The sequence below is a fragment of the Nestor notabilis genome, unplaced genomic scaffold (assembly GCF_000696875.1).
Source record: "Nestor notabilis isolate BGI_N333 unplaced genomic scaffold, ASM69687v1 scaffold7762, whole genome shotgun sequence".
Classification (NCBI taxonomy): Eukaryota; Metazoa; Chordata; class Aves; order Psittaciformes; family Psittacidae; genus Nestor; species Nestor notabilis.
This window is the reverse complement of record NW_009917052.1, coordinates 58,924-76,328: the sequence shown is the minus strand read 5'-3', so window position 1 is coordinate 76,328 and position 17,405 is coordinate 58,924. Positions and strand designations below refer to the sequence as shown.

Below are 17,405 nucleotides of genomic sequence, written 5' to 3'. Positions count from 1 at the left end.
GGTTTGAGTTAGACTTCCTGAAAAAATAGCCCCTGTACTGGGGAAACTGGTATTCGCTCAGCTTTGTCTATACACTTTGACTGACTGCAACACTGTTGCAGGGGAAAAAAGAGAAAAAAGCTTTGCCAGAATGCATGTCAATCACTGTAGACTTCTTGGTGGCCTCCAAAGAGCCAGGCACTTATATTAGGAGACACTGTACACATTTGTTCATGCTTCTCGGGCTTTTTGCTATTGTACCTCATAGCTCAGAATTCTTTTCAGAATTAGTGCCAACTCAGAATTGTCTAATCCAAAACTACAGTTGAGCTCAAAAAATATATATATTTTGCCTGGAGAAATAGTTTCTGTAGATTTTTTTTTGTTTAAACAATAATTATTTTAACTTCATTTTTCTTGCAAATTTAGACAATCACTGTCATCATAAAATGAATGGGAATATTCTCAAAAGAAACACAAACTCTCACTGCCAAGAAATCTGTAAGAACAGCACAGCTTTTGGTTGGCTTTCAAATTTTTTTATACACAAGACCTTTTTTACATACATTAAATAGGTAACAGTACCACAGAGGGGTGACTGCAACGAGAATGCTGATACACAGGACAGGGTGTCCTCAGCCTGCTGCTTGTATGCATAATCAGCACAAGCTCCTGCAAAAAAAGTCTAAGAAAGGATAGCCCTGGTGCTGCTTCTCATTTTCCTGAGAAGGAAGGTACACAGTAGGTGAAAATGAAGAAACAAACAACTTTTGCAGGCTTGGTATGAGCTGCACTTTGCTAAAGCCGAAAGCAGGTAAGGAAGACAAGAACAGCTTGGTGCAGGGGATAGGATGCAGCTTCAGCAACACACCTCACTGTCAAGGAGAAGTACGTGGCCAAACTCAGTTCACCAGACTGATGTTTTCTTTGAAGGAGATTTTGTGGTTTTAAATATCACAGTGAAGCCTTTTGAAAGTAATTAAGCCATAATAATGAAACAGGTAGCAATACCTAAAGAAATCTATTACGTTAACAGCTATACACAATGGCATTACATTTCTTACATAGAACCAGGAAACTCAAAATAACTGAATTTGAAACTAACAGATCCAGATTTGAATGGAGATCTCTGTCAACACATTCACTGATGTTGCGTATATATGCATGAATGTCAGAGACTGTACCAGAGATGTGCGATCATATTTATCTGTACCCAATTTTGCTACATACAGATGAATTTACCTTTGCGGGCATTATTAGTAGGACCTAATTCTATTAGTAGAAATCTTTTCTGTACACTCTCTACTTGATAAAAACGCGTTGTGGTGAAAAAAGCATGTGAAAAGTATTTTCTTCCATCTACTGTGCTATTTTACACAAGCCTGCCATATGACTGTATATTGTCAATGCACTCACAGTTTATTTTCTTCCTCTGATTGCTAATGCAATAATATTTTTATGCCTGATCCAGCAGTAACTTGACACTGGAATTAAATGTCAATTCCTACTTTCCACCCCGAAAATTCTAAATTAAATGCTACTGATACTGACCCCCTGCATTCAAGCAAAAATGCAGCCACCAAACCACAAAGGGACATTTATAAAATAAGCCTTGCTTGTTTGAACTGCAACACTGCCATCACTGGAGTTCTGGCTGGAAGATTTAAATAAATAAAAATAAACCAAAGTAATAAACACCATGTTTTATAGAGCTGCATAGAAAAGGAAAAAAAAATAGAACAAAAAGAAAGGAAAGAAAAAAAAAAAAAGAAAAAAAGAGAAGTCCTCCTGGAAAACTTGAAAGATTACACTGAAAAGCTGCCTCTCTCATTCTAGAAGACTTATTGCCCACACTACTCAATGCCTCAATGACTCAAGGGCAGTCAGCTGTGGGCAGCAGGGCCACCCACACAAGTGCCCACACTGCCCTTCAGCACTGCAACCAGCTGCCCTTCCTTACACAAGAAGATAGGAAACAAATCAATGACCCAAATTAAATCAACTTAGAAATTTCTGAGTGCAATGGGAATAATGTGTCACCTAATAACATCCCAGGCAACATGAGGCACATTGAAGAAAATCTGCCTCTAGCCCAAGGGTTTGTAGTATGTAGTTACGTGTTCACTGAGGAGCTAAATGTTTCTACTACTGATAGCATTCCAGTGGCCATGTTATCCAAATGTCTAATGTAAAACAAATTATTATTAATTTTTTTTTTAAGAAATAATTCACATCTGTCCATAGACTTTAGTGTTCTGGAAGACTGAATACAATTTTAGAATCATCATTGTCAGCTGGTTGACAGCAATAAAGACAACATTCACTTTAAATAACCCTGAATTATATACAGTTGAGTAAATTTGAATTTGTTTTGCTTTAAGGTCTTCCAAAGTTGAGGCCAACATGCTGAACAAAAATATTAAACTATCTATAACCCTGTGTCAACATATGATGCTACTGGGAATGGTAAGTGAATTAATTTTCCAAGGAAAATTAATTACTTATGACTTACAGTTGTAAAAGCAAACAACGTAACTCTGGATTAGGGCACATTTAATTTCTGTTTGGAGTAGCGATTAAATTAATTTCATATAATTCATGGTATGTAATGGAAAGCAGAACAAAGATGAAATCTTAGACAATGACTGACACAGAAAAAAAGTGTATATTTATGTTCCTGATACAAAAATAAAGGTCACAGATATTAATCACTGTCTAGCGAAACATGATTTTAGTTTCTAAAATGATTTTTTTCAGAAGTGTTTATTAGGAAAATTAGCAAGATAAAAATCTAAAAAGCAACAAATTACAAAACATGAGAGATCTCGTATGTTATATTGTCTTTTAGTGAAGAGACTACAATTTTCAGTAGTATCTATTGAATGACATAAATAGATCTGTCAAAAATATTATAAGGAACAGCAACACTAACTTAAATTCATCCTACATTAATTTAAGTTCATCTTTAAGGAAGAGAAGAAAAAATTAATCACAGATCCAATATTTAAAACAAATATGTACACTAACACCACACCGCAACTTAAAGCATATGATTTTTATCACTTACATTTTATAGCAAACAGACACTGAGAAAAATTAATCCATAGCTCAAGTGAACCTATGAAAGAGATCTTTCAGCATTCCATAATCTGATATTTGTTCAAATTAAGTTAGAATAATTATGTATTTCAGTGCAAACCATAGCAGGTTCTTATGTTATATATCACTAGAACCATACATATTAACAAATCATTTCTGGGTTTAAAATATCATTAATTTTAATTGCCACTTATAGTCTCCTACTTAAGGTGAATACAAAGTTATTGTTGATTCCAGATTTTCAGATATCAAGTCAACAGCCACTGTGCTATGAACTCACATGGAATCACTCAAAAATACAAAAATAGTAGTATTTTTCCTTATGAGCCAAATGAATATACTGTTAACTCATGAAACCAAAACAACAGATGCAACAGATGACCGCTGCACAGCACGCAGTGACTATGGAATTTCATTAACAAATAATATTTACATTCATGATGTTTAAATTGACCCCCCACGCACATTCAAAGCAAGTGATTCACATCCCCACTGCCACTTTTACCTGACTTTGGACACTAAAGAGATGCTTCTACTATGGTCATAGTTTAATCAATTTTATCACTATAATATTTGCATTAAAATCTGTCTAGAATTTGTAACATAGCATCTTAAACATAAACTTCCTCCACATAAAAGGTAAATGGTTGAGCCTGACACAACTTCACAGAACTAAGATCACATCATGGATATAGGTATAACCCAGAGTAATCTGCGGCTCTCTGACTGATTTTTACTGTAGTATTTTAAAGACCTTTACAAAAACGTAAAGTACTTAAGTTATGAAAAAATTGAAACCTAGATGAAAGGAGATGAACAATTTTTCAATGCTAAAACTGTGTATTTTTGCTTAAAGTTATTAAACACTTGAAATGTAAACAGGAAACCCAACAGCATCTCACACATTTCGGAAGCTGTTCAGTCAAAATACTTTGGGAAGATAGACTTTTTCTTCTTTTCTGTTTCAGCTTTTAGTCAAGAAATGTTTCCGAAGCGACGCACAGAGAAGCCATATCAAGCTGACTTGCAGGATCCCAGCCTCGTAACTCCCATTTTGCACCTCTTGCCACTTGGCTCCCACGTCAGAACAGTCTCTCAGAAGAGTTAAAATCTGCCTGGCTGGACTGTAACTCAGCTTGCCCGTGTTTTAACTGGCGCTACCGAAGTACTTTTAGAGAGACGCAAAAAGAAAAAAATCCAACTTGCACAGAGGGTACCTTGTACCTGGGCAATTCTGCTCAGGAGTTCCTATCTGCCACTTTTGTAGTCATCTGGAGTAAACAACCATTACACCTATTTTTCCATGAACAATAACACATATAATTTTAATCCTATTAGAGCGCAAATCACAGAGGAGAATTTGCACCAATTCTGTTGTCAAAAGGCAACAAAAAGCTTCCTAACAAACTTCTGCCAAGAGAGCTGGTAATTAAGCAATCAGAAACACACTGACAAGGGAGGGCAAATCTGGCCAGCAGCTGTTTCCTATCAACACTCTTAGATCATCCCACCTCAGCATACCAAAACTTCTACTGAAGCTTCCCTACTCTTGCTAAAACCACAGCAGCTCTGTAAAACCCCACATACGCAGATACAAACTCTAGTAATAAAGAGCAGCAATGCAAGAGGGGGATTATTAGCAATAATGTCTAAAATTTACCTGCAGTTCAGGTTGCTTACAAAGGTACATCTCTGACAAGTTTTCAAATGCTGAATACAGTGCATTTTTGGTGATAGCAGTGAAAAGAGATGCAGTCCATGGGCAGCTTTGTGAGTGACATGTGCAGATGCAGTGGTGATACTGCTGTGCACTTGCACTCTTTGTAAATACACACGCACACATTTTCCCTCATTGCCTTAAAGGGGCAGCATTTCACCTTCCTAAGCTGGCACATTTTCTTGGAGGTAAATATATACAGTGTACTAGATAAAATAATTAATAACACAACTGTTATCTCCTTTCTCTATCCCATTGTTTTGTTATGACTGGCCATAACAGACTAGCAAAAGTATATTGTGCTTTGCTGGCAGGACAGCTGACTTCTCTTTGCCAGCCAGAGAATAGGTAGACACAACCTGAGAGACTGTGCCAAATCACAGGATATATAAACCATCCTTGGCAGCCAGCAAAACTGCTGCTGAAGATTAAATTACACAAATTTGCCAGAGGTGTAACTTTTTTGGAAAGGAATCTTAACTTTTGCACACCTACTTCATGGGAATGGGGAAGAATCCAAAAAACATTACGGGGTGATTACCTCTCCCTGACAAAGCTGTCTACAAAGATTTTGCTCCCATGGATGTCAGATGGCTTGGTTCACAGGGCTTTACTTTTCAAAATGAAAAGCACGTAATTTATCCTAAAAAGGATGTTGGGAAAAAACCACGTATGATTTTTGCTTGCTTTCCTCACAGAGCTAATGCTTCACCACTACTACACCATCATTAAAGATTCTGTAAGTTCCCGGTATTAAAAATCCTGCATTAAGTACAAACATATTCACCAGCATATGTATCCACTTTAAAAGAATACACTTTTTCCCTACTGACAAGACACCAGGGGTTTTTGCCTGCCCTGAACAATGTTTTACAGGTAAAGCCACCACATCCCATCTGTTGAAAAAGTTTTTGTACACCTTAAAACTTTGAGTACTCCTTTCCCTTTTCTGCAAATTTCAAAGCAAGCAATCCCTTACAGTATGCCACAAAAACATTCTGTGACAATAGTCTCTTTGAAGGAGACTACAGGTTCGCAGGAGAGATTTAAGTTTCCTTTATTAAGGAACAGAGTTAAGAGCGTTGTGAAATACTATCCCACATGTCCCTGTCTTTCAAGTCCCAGTGAGTTTATTCAGAGACAAGCTGCAATACAGAAAGAGCCCAGGACTTGTACAGTTACTATCACAAATGCTTATATTTACAATAATGGTGACATATCCTTTAGTCTATGTTGTTTAGGAATTTTTTTAACATCAGAATAGTCAGTTTCTCTAATGATACCCTACAATGTCAGTGAGACTCCAGTCCACCAGTGTATTTCCTACTATTATAAGGTTTTTCAACTTTAGGTACACCCATAATTAACCAGTTGCTATATACCGCCAAAAAAAATGATATACACTCATTAATAAATGGTCTGATTACTGAGAGATATATAGAACTGAGCACTGGTATCCACAGATACCCAGTGTTTAAGCAAATGTTCTCTTTACACAACCATTTCAATTGAAGTACAGAAAACCAAGCTCACAAAATTGCAATTTTAACACAGGAGGTTACGTTCTCTGCCTAACTGTATGTATAAATTCAGTAATACAGAAGGAATGCCAAAGCATTCTGTAGACAGGCTGGTCAACTGGGTGTTGAAACCTGCAACCTACAGTTTTGACCAGCAATTGAACTGAGTTTCCACAGCAGCTACATGAATCATGCAATATAAAGCACTGTTCACCTAACAAGACATCCCAATTCCTTAACCAGAAAAATGTAAGTTGCAAACTCACACAAATTTGTTTTAATAAACTTAATAAAGCAAGCTCAAGTTTGAGGTTGTTTTGACAATCACACCTCAGAGATTTAAAAAAAAGACACTCTCGCACATTGTATGTCATCATATTCTCACATCATACATGAGTGATTCTCTTACGCTATCCGAGTAACACACCTAACTATTCATATACCCTATGGGTCAATTAACCCCACCCCCCAAAAAAAAGGGAAATAAAGTTCCTAAATACTCAGTGAAAAATGTACATTTCTGACCGAAAAATCAGCCAGCTCCAATACCGTCGGTCAATGTTATTAAAAGTGTACTACAAGAAGGACATATAAGAATACAAAGTGTTTTATATTTTACCATGAAAAACTGTGTATTTATTTGATGGAAAGATGAAGACATTGTGTGCTTTTCTTAAAGCACACAATGATTCTTTGCAATGGTCAATGTTGAACATGACAACTCTTGTTTGCAACCACAAACTCACAGATTTTGTTAGCAGCTTCCTATTTAAACACTAATTTTAAATTTTTCACTATTAGAGAAAAAATACAACATATAGTTTACCCAAAATACTGGTTTGGATAGTAAAGAAATATATCTAAACTTTGTTAAGCCTCAGAATTGCTTAACAAATAAAGCTACCAAGTTATCTTTGCTAGGGTTTTCTAAGAGCAAGCTGCAGTGCAAGGGACAAACCAGCTTTTCTGGAAGGAAAGGCAACAAACAGAAATAATGCATAGGCTTGTTCAGCCTACAGTTGTACCAGGCTGACCCAACTGTACTCTTGTACTAAGAGATACCCTTGAGGCCCCTTTGATCCCTGGGTTTCTAAAATGTTGCTAGAGCTCACCTCCCAAGTATCTCCACATTTGGTAACTATTAAGCATTAAATATACAGTCAGTTTGCCCCAAGTAAATAACATGCACGACAGGCTTTCAGAATAATAAAATTTATAAGTGATACTACCGTTAAAAATGAAGTTAACAACACACCTTTCTAATACCCATCCTGAAACACAGACACCCACTGGAGGTTTAGAAAGACTTCACAATGGTGATGCCATGCACATCTTTAGAGGGAGGAAGATAATGATTAAAGAATGCAACAAACTAAAAGGGCTGCGTGCAGTTTCAGCCATGTGCAGGAGAGGCTGGTAACATCCTTCCACCACTGTCAGCCAGTTCCCTCTCATCAGCGTGAGTCTGGTTTGGCACCAAAGCAGGGAAGGAAGGAGCCTAGCAGGGATGGTCTGCGACGGCAGAAAGCATTTTACACTGCCTTCTTGAGAAAGGGAAAACCTCCTTCCTTTCCAACAGGAATGGAGATATGACTATAGTGAGTTGTCTCACTATTATCTGGCTATAAATTTTAAAGTAGCTTATATCTGCAATACCATAATTAAGACAGAACTTGTCCGATTAAGGAGGAAATGTATCTGATTATAAGTGTTCCCTAAAGCTGTATTGCCATTTAATAAAACATACTCATCTTTTGTGAGGAAAAACCCAAGCCTAAAAGGTGTATCAAACTGCAACTGAAATAATAAGATGTCCTACAGGTAATAATGAAACTGACACACTTCAATAATGAGAGGAACACAGGGAGGAAAAAGGACAAGAGGGACAGAAAAGGCATTTCCAAATTTCATTATTATTAGGCATTCTGATTGGGCTTTACTGAAGCTCTCCTTTGATCAGGACCTGCCAAGCATGGTATAGAAAATGAACCAGGAATTAGCTCAACTGTTTTTTTTCCTGAAGGAATTGCTACTTGAGAGTATTGCTTACAAATTCTATTTATTTGACAGAAAATACTCCAGCTACATGTGCAGTCAAGTATCCTCCCACTTCAGAGGTTAAAACCTAAGTATTGTTTTGGGATGTTAATTTTCCAAATGTGTTAAAAAGTGAAGATGTTACCATGTACAAAAATACATCATGGAGGTCTTTGGTCTTATAAAGACCACGACAAAGATGTTGCTTTCACAAGATCAGATACAGTGCACATTTTTTAATATTATTCATGACTCATCAAAAATTCTGATCCTTCAATACAAACTACAGATTTTGTTCTTTTCTACAAGTGCGTTTAAGCTCCTGCTGGTCCTTTCCCTAGAGGTTATTGGTTTTTTAGCACCCAGGGCTTTTGCACATTAAATGAACAGCAGAAAGCCAACCAAACTTAACAAAGTTCATTAGCATTATTTTTCTTTTCTCTGCCTTATAATATGGATTCAGGTTTTGACTTTTAAAAAGTTTATTAGTTTGATTCTCCTTTCACTTGAGGCTATTTATCTTTGATGGGGACTAGTAGACTGAGTGTTTATACCAATGCTGTTTTCCTCTCCTATGAAAAGCTGGGGTTTTATTAGAGATGAAGGAATTCTTTTTTCTTCTTTAGGCATCTTTTTTACTTTTTACTCATTTTCTTTGCTCTGGAATTCAATTCCCTAACTGCAATCTTTGTGAAGCAGCTCTGTTCTCAGCTCTTATCTACATCTTCCAAGACCATTACAACTGTTCTGGTAATTCGTCAGCGAAAATTCAGTTTGCAGTTTTCTGAAGTCTTTGGCCACTAACTGCTTCTTCCCCGATACGAATTTAGCTTTGAACTGGCATGGGGAGGTGGCAAGGCAAACATACTCTCTATCAGACAGAGTCTGTGCATCATCTGCACATACAACTACAGAAGAAATCATAGTAATATGGCCTGAAGGTGATAAATTAATTTTGGCTAGGTTCCTGTCTGGGAGGAAAGAACAATTTTCTTAATGAGATAAAGATGAAGGAAGACAAGGACCTTCAGGCAACTGGAATTTAGTCTGAGAGAGGCCCTAATAAATCAGATTGTGCTTCTCTTTGTTTAAGGAAGTACCTGTTAGGAGATCCGGGGCCTGTTTATTTTTCTCTGACAAACCTGATTTTCTTGGTAGTGCACAAACTCGGTCCTAACTTGAAATGAGAATAAAAGCAGGTGGTCAAGTACAAGTCTCATCCAACTGATGAGACTCAATTTACAGAGATGTCCTGCTACCTGGAAACTCATATTTCCATACCTGAAATCAGATTTGCTAGGTGAACTTGCACTAGGAAAACTAGAAAGCAGCAATATTCCCACAAATATGCATGTGAAGTACAAGAAGTCAGATGGGAGGAATACAAAATCCCATGGAAGCAGCAATTACAGAAGATGCAGCCCCTACACAGAGTACTCTTGGGGAAGCCCACACAGACTTTGCAGACTTTGAGAAAGCTCAAATTTAACATACACACAACCACTTTACTTTCCTTTAGCACTACTGATCGCAGTAGCAGCTCCTGGCCAAGGAGGTCACTCAGCTGAACATAGAATGCTCCTGTACCACAGTCCCGCAGCAAAAGCTACAGTCTTCAACAGGCAGGTTCTGCTTCACCAGTTTAGTTAACCTCTGAGAAAAAGACTCCCAGAAGAGACAGAAAAATTAATGTCTCTGCCATTGCCTTTCAAGTAGTTTGGGCCCTCTGGCCATCTTAAACTGATGGAAAGGCCATGTCTCAAGTCCACCAAAACTCAGGCTGCTGTGAAAGCAGTAGCCACAGCTCTACTCCTTCCCAAGCCACACACTGCTGCCCCTCCCTTATGCTAACTCAGGTCATCACACAGCCACTACCAGCACCAGGGTAGGATTGGGGCACTTGAGTAGGAGTAGCAGAAAAAGCAGGACCACCCCTTCAGGGAGCTCATGCTTTGATCAACATACAATGAACATGCAACCGTCCCTCAAAAAACCACCACACTTCTTGTGCTATATGGCTTCCACAGCCATCTGCAGCAACACACAGTCCCAGCCTGCCTCTGCCTAAAGAGGCAGAGGCTGAGTGCAGGACTAATCTCTCTATGTCCTTCAGGACAAGAAGGGCAAAACCTGGATTTGTCAGATTCTTAAATGTCAATTTCAGGGTGTTTAAAAAATAGGTCTATAGTTATAGTGGGCTAAGAAAGTAACCACTTCTGTGAAAAGCCTGTTACACCTTTGATCTGGACTACACATTGCATATTTTATCCAAGAAATTAATTTAAAAAGCTACAGACAGCAATTAGATGGTAAATTAAAATGTAATAGAACATTTCAAATTGTCTTGGATAGTATAAAATTCTGTATCTGATATACTCTTTACCTGGGGGATTATATCAGCTATTACTGGAATTGATTTTTTAAAATTTTGTTTAAAACACCAACCACTTTCTCAACGTGTTGAGATTTTTTTTTGTTAAATACTTTTTTCCTTAAGGCAAGGACCAACAAGTATTTGTACCATTTTCCATTATTGTTTTTATTGCTGCTATTATTTTTCATGCTATTTTATTATCGTTAAATAAAAGCAGAGGGTCTCCACAAGTAAGGAAACCAGCTATGCTTCAGATTGAAGCTCCTCCTTCTGCCAGATAACCACCCCCTGATTTATAGCTGCCATCATTAAAGCACATTTTCACTGAAATCTGCATATATACATTAAAGAAACATACACTTTTTCAGCCCTTCAATCTAATTTTCCTCAAAAACTATGGTATCATTCATACTGAAAGACTGATTATATAACTTAGTTATACTGCTACGTTTGTCACTTAGCAAGCAACACAAGTACATTTTATAGTCTGTGAAAACAGAAGTGGGCCTTGCAAAAGCAGTAGTGAGCACTACCTTAACCAACCGAAATGTGGACCTCAGTTCTTTAAAATAAAACAGGGTATATACTTCTTTGAAATTATTCATAGCACCTTTCTTTGTCATGCTACCTTTAGCAGTGGCAGTAAAGGATTCTAGGCTAATAATTGCATCTATCCAATTCTAACTCTCATGCGCTAATCCAAAAGCACAGATCCAGACAGTTCCACGCTTTCTGTTCTGAATTCTGCTCCAGCCTTTCAAATTTACTTAATTACTTACATTCTATAGATTCAAAAACACAGAGAAAACCACATGCTGAATTTTCTTCTTTTCTTTTTTTCTTCTTTAATTGGTATTGAAGTACATGTATAAATATTTTCCTGAATCGATGCCAATATGCTATAAAATGACAATAACTTCTCAATACCATTCACTTTGTAAAGACACTTTGAAGGTAGAAGTTACTTAGAAATAACCTACAAAAATGTGTGAGTGGTCAAACATTTTCCAATTCAGCTTTAGTAAATTAAAAACTTCAAAACAGATGCTTTTATTAAAAACTTTCTAAGAAGGAATGCAACTAACAGTACAAATTAATGGCTTCTAAATGGAGGATCAATATCTCATTGTATTTTACACAAAGAGCTAAAACTCCATTGCTGTAACAATACAAAGAAGAGAAAGCTTTACATATCAGGTTACCTGTCTGATTTGATGTTTTTAATAGCCTATACATCTGGCTACAGCCATTTCAGTCTCAATCACAATCATTAAAAGCAGAGATTAAAAAAGGAGGCAATTTATGTCTTCTAAGTATTTACTACCATTCTATCAACTCTACAAACGTCTCTTTAAAGACACGTAACTAGTTGACAATTATAAAGCAGCATCTTGGTGTTGCTCTGTATCATGATAGATTACTTAAGATTAAATCATACATATTATCTTACCTGATACATTCCAACTCCTATGTGTTTGGGCTCAATTTTCACTAGCTCAGCTAATGGGTCTTGCACGCGTCTAGCTATGGAAACTGAAAAATAGAATTAGAAAACAACTATGGGTTTTTCTTGAAAAATCAGAATTATGTAATCGCTTTAACTTTTTTTTTTTTTAAAGTCTTCTACATATTTAATGTCTTATTTTGCCTTTTAATTGAATAACTCAAGCAAAGACCTAAGGAGATTTTAAACTAATTCTGACATTTAAAAAAGTTTTTTCAAGGCACAGAGATAATAAACAGACTGTGTACACTAAATATTTCCCTTGTATCCTTACTAAAAGTACACAGAACATTTAAAATTAAACTCTGAAATATTCTTGAACCTTAAATCACAGATATGTAAAAAACAAATAAACATTTAAAAAAGAATGGAGTTACTGTTCACAGACTTATCGATCTAATATAGTATTTCATTAGGGTATAGATCACATACTTTTATATAATATATTCATCTAATTCAACCACAAAATTCAGTGTTCACTTAGAAAATGACTTTTGGATTTTACTAAACTGTGCACCAAAACACATCAACTTGCTGTCATTGTTATAACCAAGTTAAAAAAAATAAAAGCCATTTCCAACACTTTTGGTGCCGTTAAAAGCACATGGTAAAAACATTTGGTCTTCCAAATCCAAATGTTGAATCAAAACTACATTTTTTAAGCTTATATTTATTGAGAAATTCTTTAATTACTGAAATCTCAGGAAAAAAAGCCCCAAACCAATCTTACTTGCAAATGTCAATTCTCAGCCTTGGCTTAATTCTGCAGACACTGGGTTGCATTTAGTATTTGCAACTGTGCTCCCCCCGACATGTATTAGACTAGAAGAGTTCAACTCTACCAGTATTAAATTTACAAGCTTTTTCTCCTGACTAAAGACAAAACAGGTCAGCTAGCTTAGCAGCTCTTAGAACATTCATTCCACCTGGTGAAGCAAACACTGATAAAAGACAGGAGTGCCTGGAGATACTGCAAAAACCTTTCTAAAAAAGGACCAAACACCATTCAGAAAACAAACAAACAAAATAAAAAATCCACACAAACCAAACAAAAATCCACACAAACCCAAAAAGCAAAAAACCACAAAAACAACAATAAAAAATATTTTAAAAAACTCAAAACAACAAAAAACCAAAGCGAGGCCTTGCTGCAAGGACTGCTTTTCATACCATGTGCACTTGTGTAAGGATAAGAGAAATGAGGTGGGACAGAAGAAACCTGTGATCCTTTATAAGCTGTCTCCAGCATCAGCCCCACAGCTGGCATCAGTCACTTCAAGAAATATTTCCTAACATTTATTTTACATTTAAATTCCTTTTTAAGCAAATCAAGAGACGGTTAGAGGAAGAACAGACAGGAGTCAGGACTGATTATAGATAGATAGATAGATAGATAGATATGTATGTGTGGTGGTTTGGTCAACAATACATAATGTTCAAGTAGGAAAACTGGAAGTATCTCCAGCGGTCAGTAGCTGATTTTACACATCCACATGTATAAAAGCCATGAGCATGATTGTGATTATCATATGTATATAAATATAAATATCTAAGCATGTTTACAGAATTAGTGTTGCTTAGGTTGGACAGACCATTTGAGAACAGACATCATCTTGTCTACCCCTGCTGAAATCAGCTCTGCTAGAGCAGGTTGCCCAGGATGCCACAGAGTTGGGTTCTGAGTACCCCCTGGATAGAGACTCTACGACCTGTTCATGCAATCAATTCCAGTGTTTCACCATCCTAACAGTGTTTTGTTGTGTTTAGATGGAATTTGCTATGTTCCAAACCACACTCATTCACTCTTGTCCTGACAGTGGGCACTACTGGGAAGACTAAGCCTCTCCTTCATTCCTCCCATCAGGTATTTATATACATTTGTGAGATCCCCCTGCGCAGCCTCTTCTCCAGGCTGAACACTCACAGTTCTCCTGACTTCTTGTATCAAAGGTGCTCCAGTTCCTTAATGATCATCCTTGATGACCTTAAAGGTCTTTTCCAACCTGGTTGATTCTATGATTTATCAGCTATGCAGGCTCCCCAGACCACAACTACGCAGTTCATCGATTAAATGCAGCATTAGAGATTTTAATTCTAAAGATTTGCACTGCTAAATGCACAGTTAACACAAAGTTCACTGCTCGGTCATGCAAGACTTTTCATATCCTTTATTATCCATTTCAACATATGCTGACAATGGCAGTTTGATAGCTAGGCTCAGAAAGCACTGTGCTGGTGACATCTGATATGGCTGCTTCTCTGATAGAGAAGTTCCGAATTCAAAGGCAATCATATATGCCTTTTTGTCAAGGAAAAAAAAAAAAAAAAAAAAAAATCACAAAAGGCTAACCAGTGTAAGTACACTAGTTATCAGTTACATGAGTATAGCTTACTGCAGAAATGTTTTCCTGTAACAGTAATTCATATTAATTACCTTGAAATACTAGTGGTACCTATCACCCCGTACTTTACAAACAAAAATGGAACAGAACACCAATGAAAGTAGTATTGAACCAAACCAGAAGACGTGTAAAACAATGTATGCTTTTATGTTTATGTATAGGTTCTATACTTGTCTTTCAGCAAGCTTTCTTAAATTCAGTTTCTTTAGGTTCCACTTAATGGCAAAACACATTTCAAAAGTTACATCTTAGGTAAGCTGAAAGCAAATATCTCTCACTGTCCACATCTCCTTTCATTACATCTTTTAAAAATAGGCAACTACACAGATAGTTTGATACAGGAATTTTCCAAGCATAACCTTCTCTTGGGAACCTTCAATTAAAAAGTAAAATTTAGACTCTTCTCGTCATAATAGCTAGGTTGTCAATGCCGTCATATCCCTAGGAGGCTTCCAGTGGAGGCGTAGGATCTGATCCAGCAAAGCACTTCAGCACAGATGCATGTCGGTTTTCCCAGCAGAACCAGCAAAACTATTCACATGCATAACGTTATATAGACATTTAAGTGCTTTTCTGGATCAGGCCTAATAGTTACAATATCAAAACACGAAGATCAACTAACAGTCCATTACACGATTTAAGGGATGTGGCTCTCGCAGCCAATACCAGCAGCAAAGCTGATGTGCAGAATTCCCATTAAAGCTGCAATTTTACTCCAGAACTTTTAAAATTCAAAATAAAGAGAGCACAATAGGGAAAAAGCAAAAGTTGTCCACATTCTCTCAGGCACAAATTCAGCCAAGATCAACATTTCTTTCTCTCGTCCAGGCAAAACCACTTTTTCTTTGTTACAGTACTAGCACACTGCAATAGGTACATCTTTTTCAAGGGGCAACGAGGCTCTGCTCTGGCAATTTGATCCATGTGGCTGGAATCTTAAAATACAAGCAGAATATTACTCTGCTTGTACTAAGAGGGCTCTGCAGAAGTGCAAGGTCTGCTACCATGGGCCAGAGATAGTAAAACCTGATGGTCTTACATTTTCCCCTTAGAAATTAAATCAACACATTTCAGAAGAGTTTTTTTTTTAATATTAAACTATTTTACACTGATACAGGTATTGCCTAAAACTATTTGTTTATATGTTTAGAGTACATTTCAGGAATGGCTAGAAAACATGCATTTTTAGAAGACTGACAATGAAACAGGTAACACATTTGCTTCACCTTTGCTCAAACAAATAGAAAATCAATTATACGATGGCATGCGGGGCAAAGACAGAAAAACAGATTTCTCAAAAATAATCAGCAGGGCCAAATATGAAATGCTTGAGATGTCATTCTTAAAATATGATAGCCTACATAAAATACGAAAAAAACCCACCAAACCCACTCTACTCAATATGAAACAAGGTATTAAGATCAGGATGACATGACCCTCTTAGAAAAATCACAAGAATTCCACACTGGATAGATGCAAAGCTTCAAGTTGTCAATTAAAAAGAAAACATCATTGTAATACTGGGAAAGACAGTAACATATTGTGCTGCCATGCAGTAAATCCATGTAAAATTTTAAAGCTCAGGGTAACAGGATGGCCTAGGTGGTCCTCTGACTTTAATGTAGATGAACTTTGCCTCCAAATGCAATGAGAAATAAAGAATGTTACAAAAGCATATTTACTGAAATCCTGTCTTGTCAGTTGGACAGTTTCTGCCATTTTGTAAGAAAGGTGATTTAACTGTTTGGTGGTCTCAATTCACTCCATACTTTGGTTATTTGACAAGACAAACCCACCAGATAGTTAAGTATGTTTGCCTGTCAGCGATGAAGTGCAATGACAGCCTGGTGGGCAAAAAGCCTCCATAAGAGTTACTTGCACAACTCACATCAGTCTCAGTGTCTGATCTTCATAAAAAGTAAGGAATTATATTAAAACATTTTGTTTCATAATGGCTAATGAGCAGATGTGCCCTCATGAACTTGCAAACATATTTAATTATCTGGCTACTCCTGTCTTAAAAAGATCAAATCTCTCTTAATTCCAAACTGACAAATTTAAAACTATTTTCCTCACACATACATGTCACACAACTTTGTTTTTACTAGTACTTTCTACTGCAAGTGATATCATTTTTCACAGGGGTTAAAAAGGAGAGAGTTTCCACTCTGCAACACTGATAATAGTTTTCAGGCTAAATCTTTTCAGACAAAAGATGGAGAAAACTGCCCACTCTCAACAGTGAGGGGCAAAACCAGTATAGCATGCTTCCAATTATTTCTCTAGATGGTACATATACAAGGCTCATGTCAGCTGCCAGCCCTAAAAAAACCCCAGAATTAGTGCTAACTCCTTAATTAGGCTACCTGCCTCCCTTCAGTAAGGTAATAAATCTAAAACATCACCATGGCCCAAATCAGACATGCACACTCTTTAGCGTGCAAAGGCAGCTAGAAATCTTGTCAGTTACATAACTGATTTTCTTATTAATAGTTTCAAGTATTGTGCCTGATTCAGGGGCAGCCTGCCAACTTCTGTGTTCAGACAACCACATATTAAAATGTTCCCGTTGTAGATAGCGAAGGAGTGAAAATGAACATACGAAGTTCTGCCAAATGCAGTGTGAGAGACTACCAGGAACAATTATGGGTGAAAAAAGGAAACAAATATTTCAATTTCTTTCAGGTACAGTGGCATTCAGATGCTGCTTGCCACTGCAAGCAGAAAAATATTTTTGGCCAGAAGTCCTAGACAATGGCATTCCTTCCTTTAA

At 36.9% G+C, this 17,405-nt stretch overlaps 1 protein-coding gene across 1 annotated transcript in view; it reads right to left on the bottom strand.

Moving 5' to 3' along the window:
• Positions 1-17,405, bottom strand: part of SRBD1 (S1 RNA binding domain 1) — a gene marked incomplete at its 5' end in the record, with an annotated part of 116,522 nt that overhangs the window by 40,305 nt on the left and 58,812 nt on the right. Inside the window, one exon of the mRNA XM_010024912.1 lies at positions 12,177-12,259. Coding sequence (XP_010023214.1) covers positions 12,177-12,259 — 83 coding nt within the window. The remainder of the gene's footprint in view (positions 1-12,176; positions 12,260-17,405) is intronic.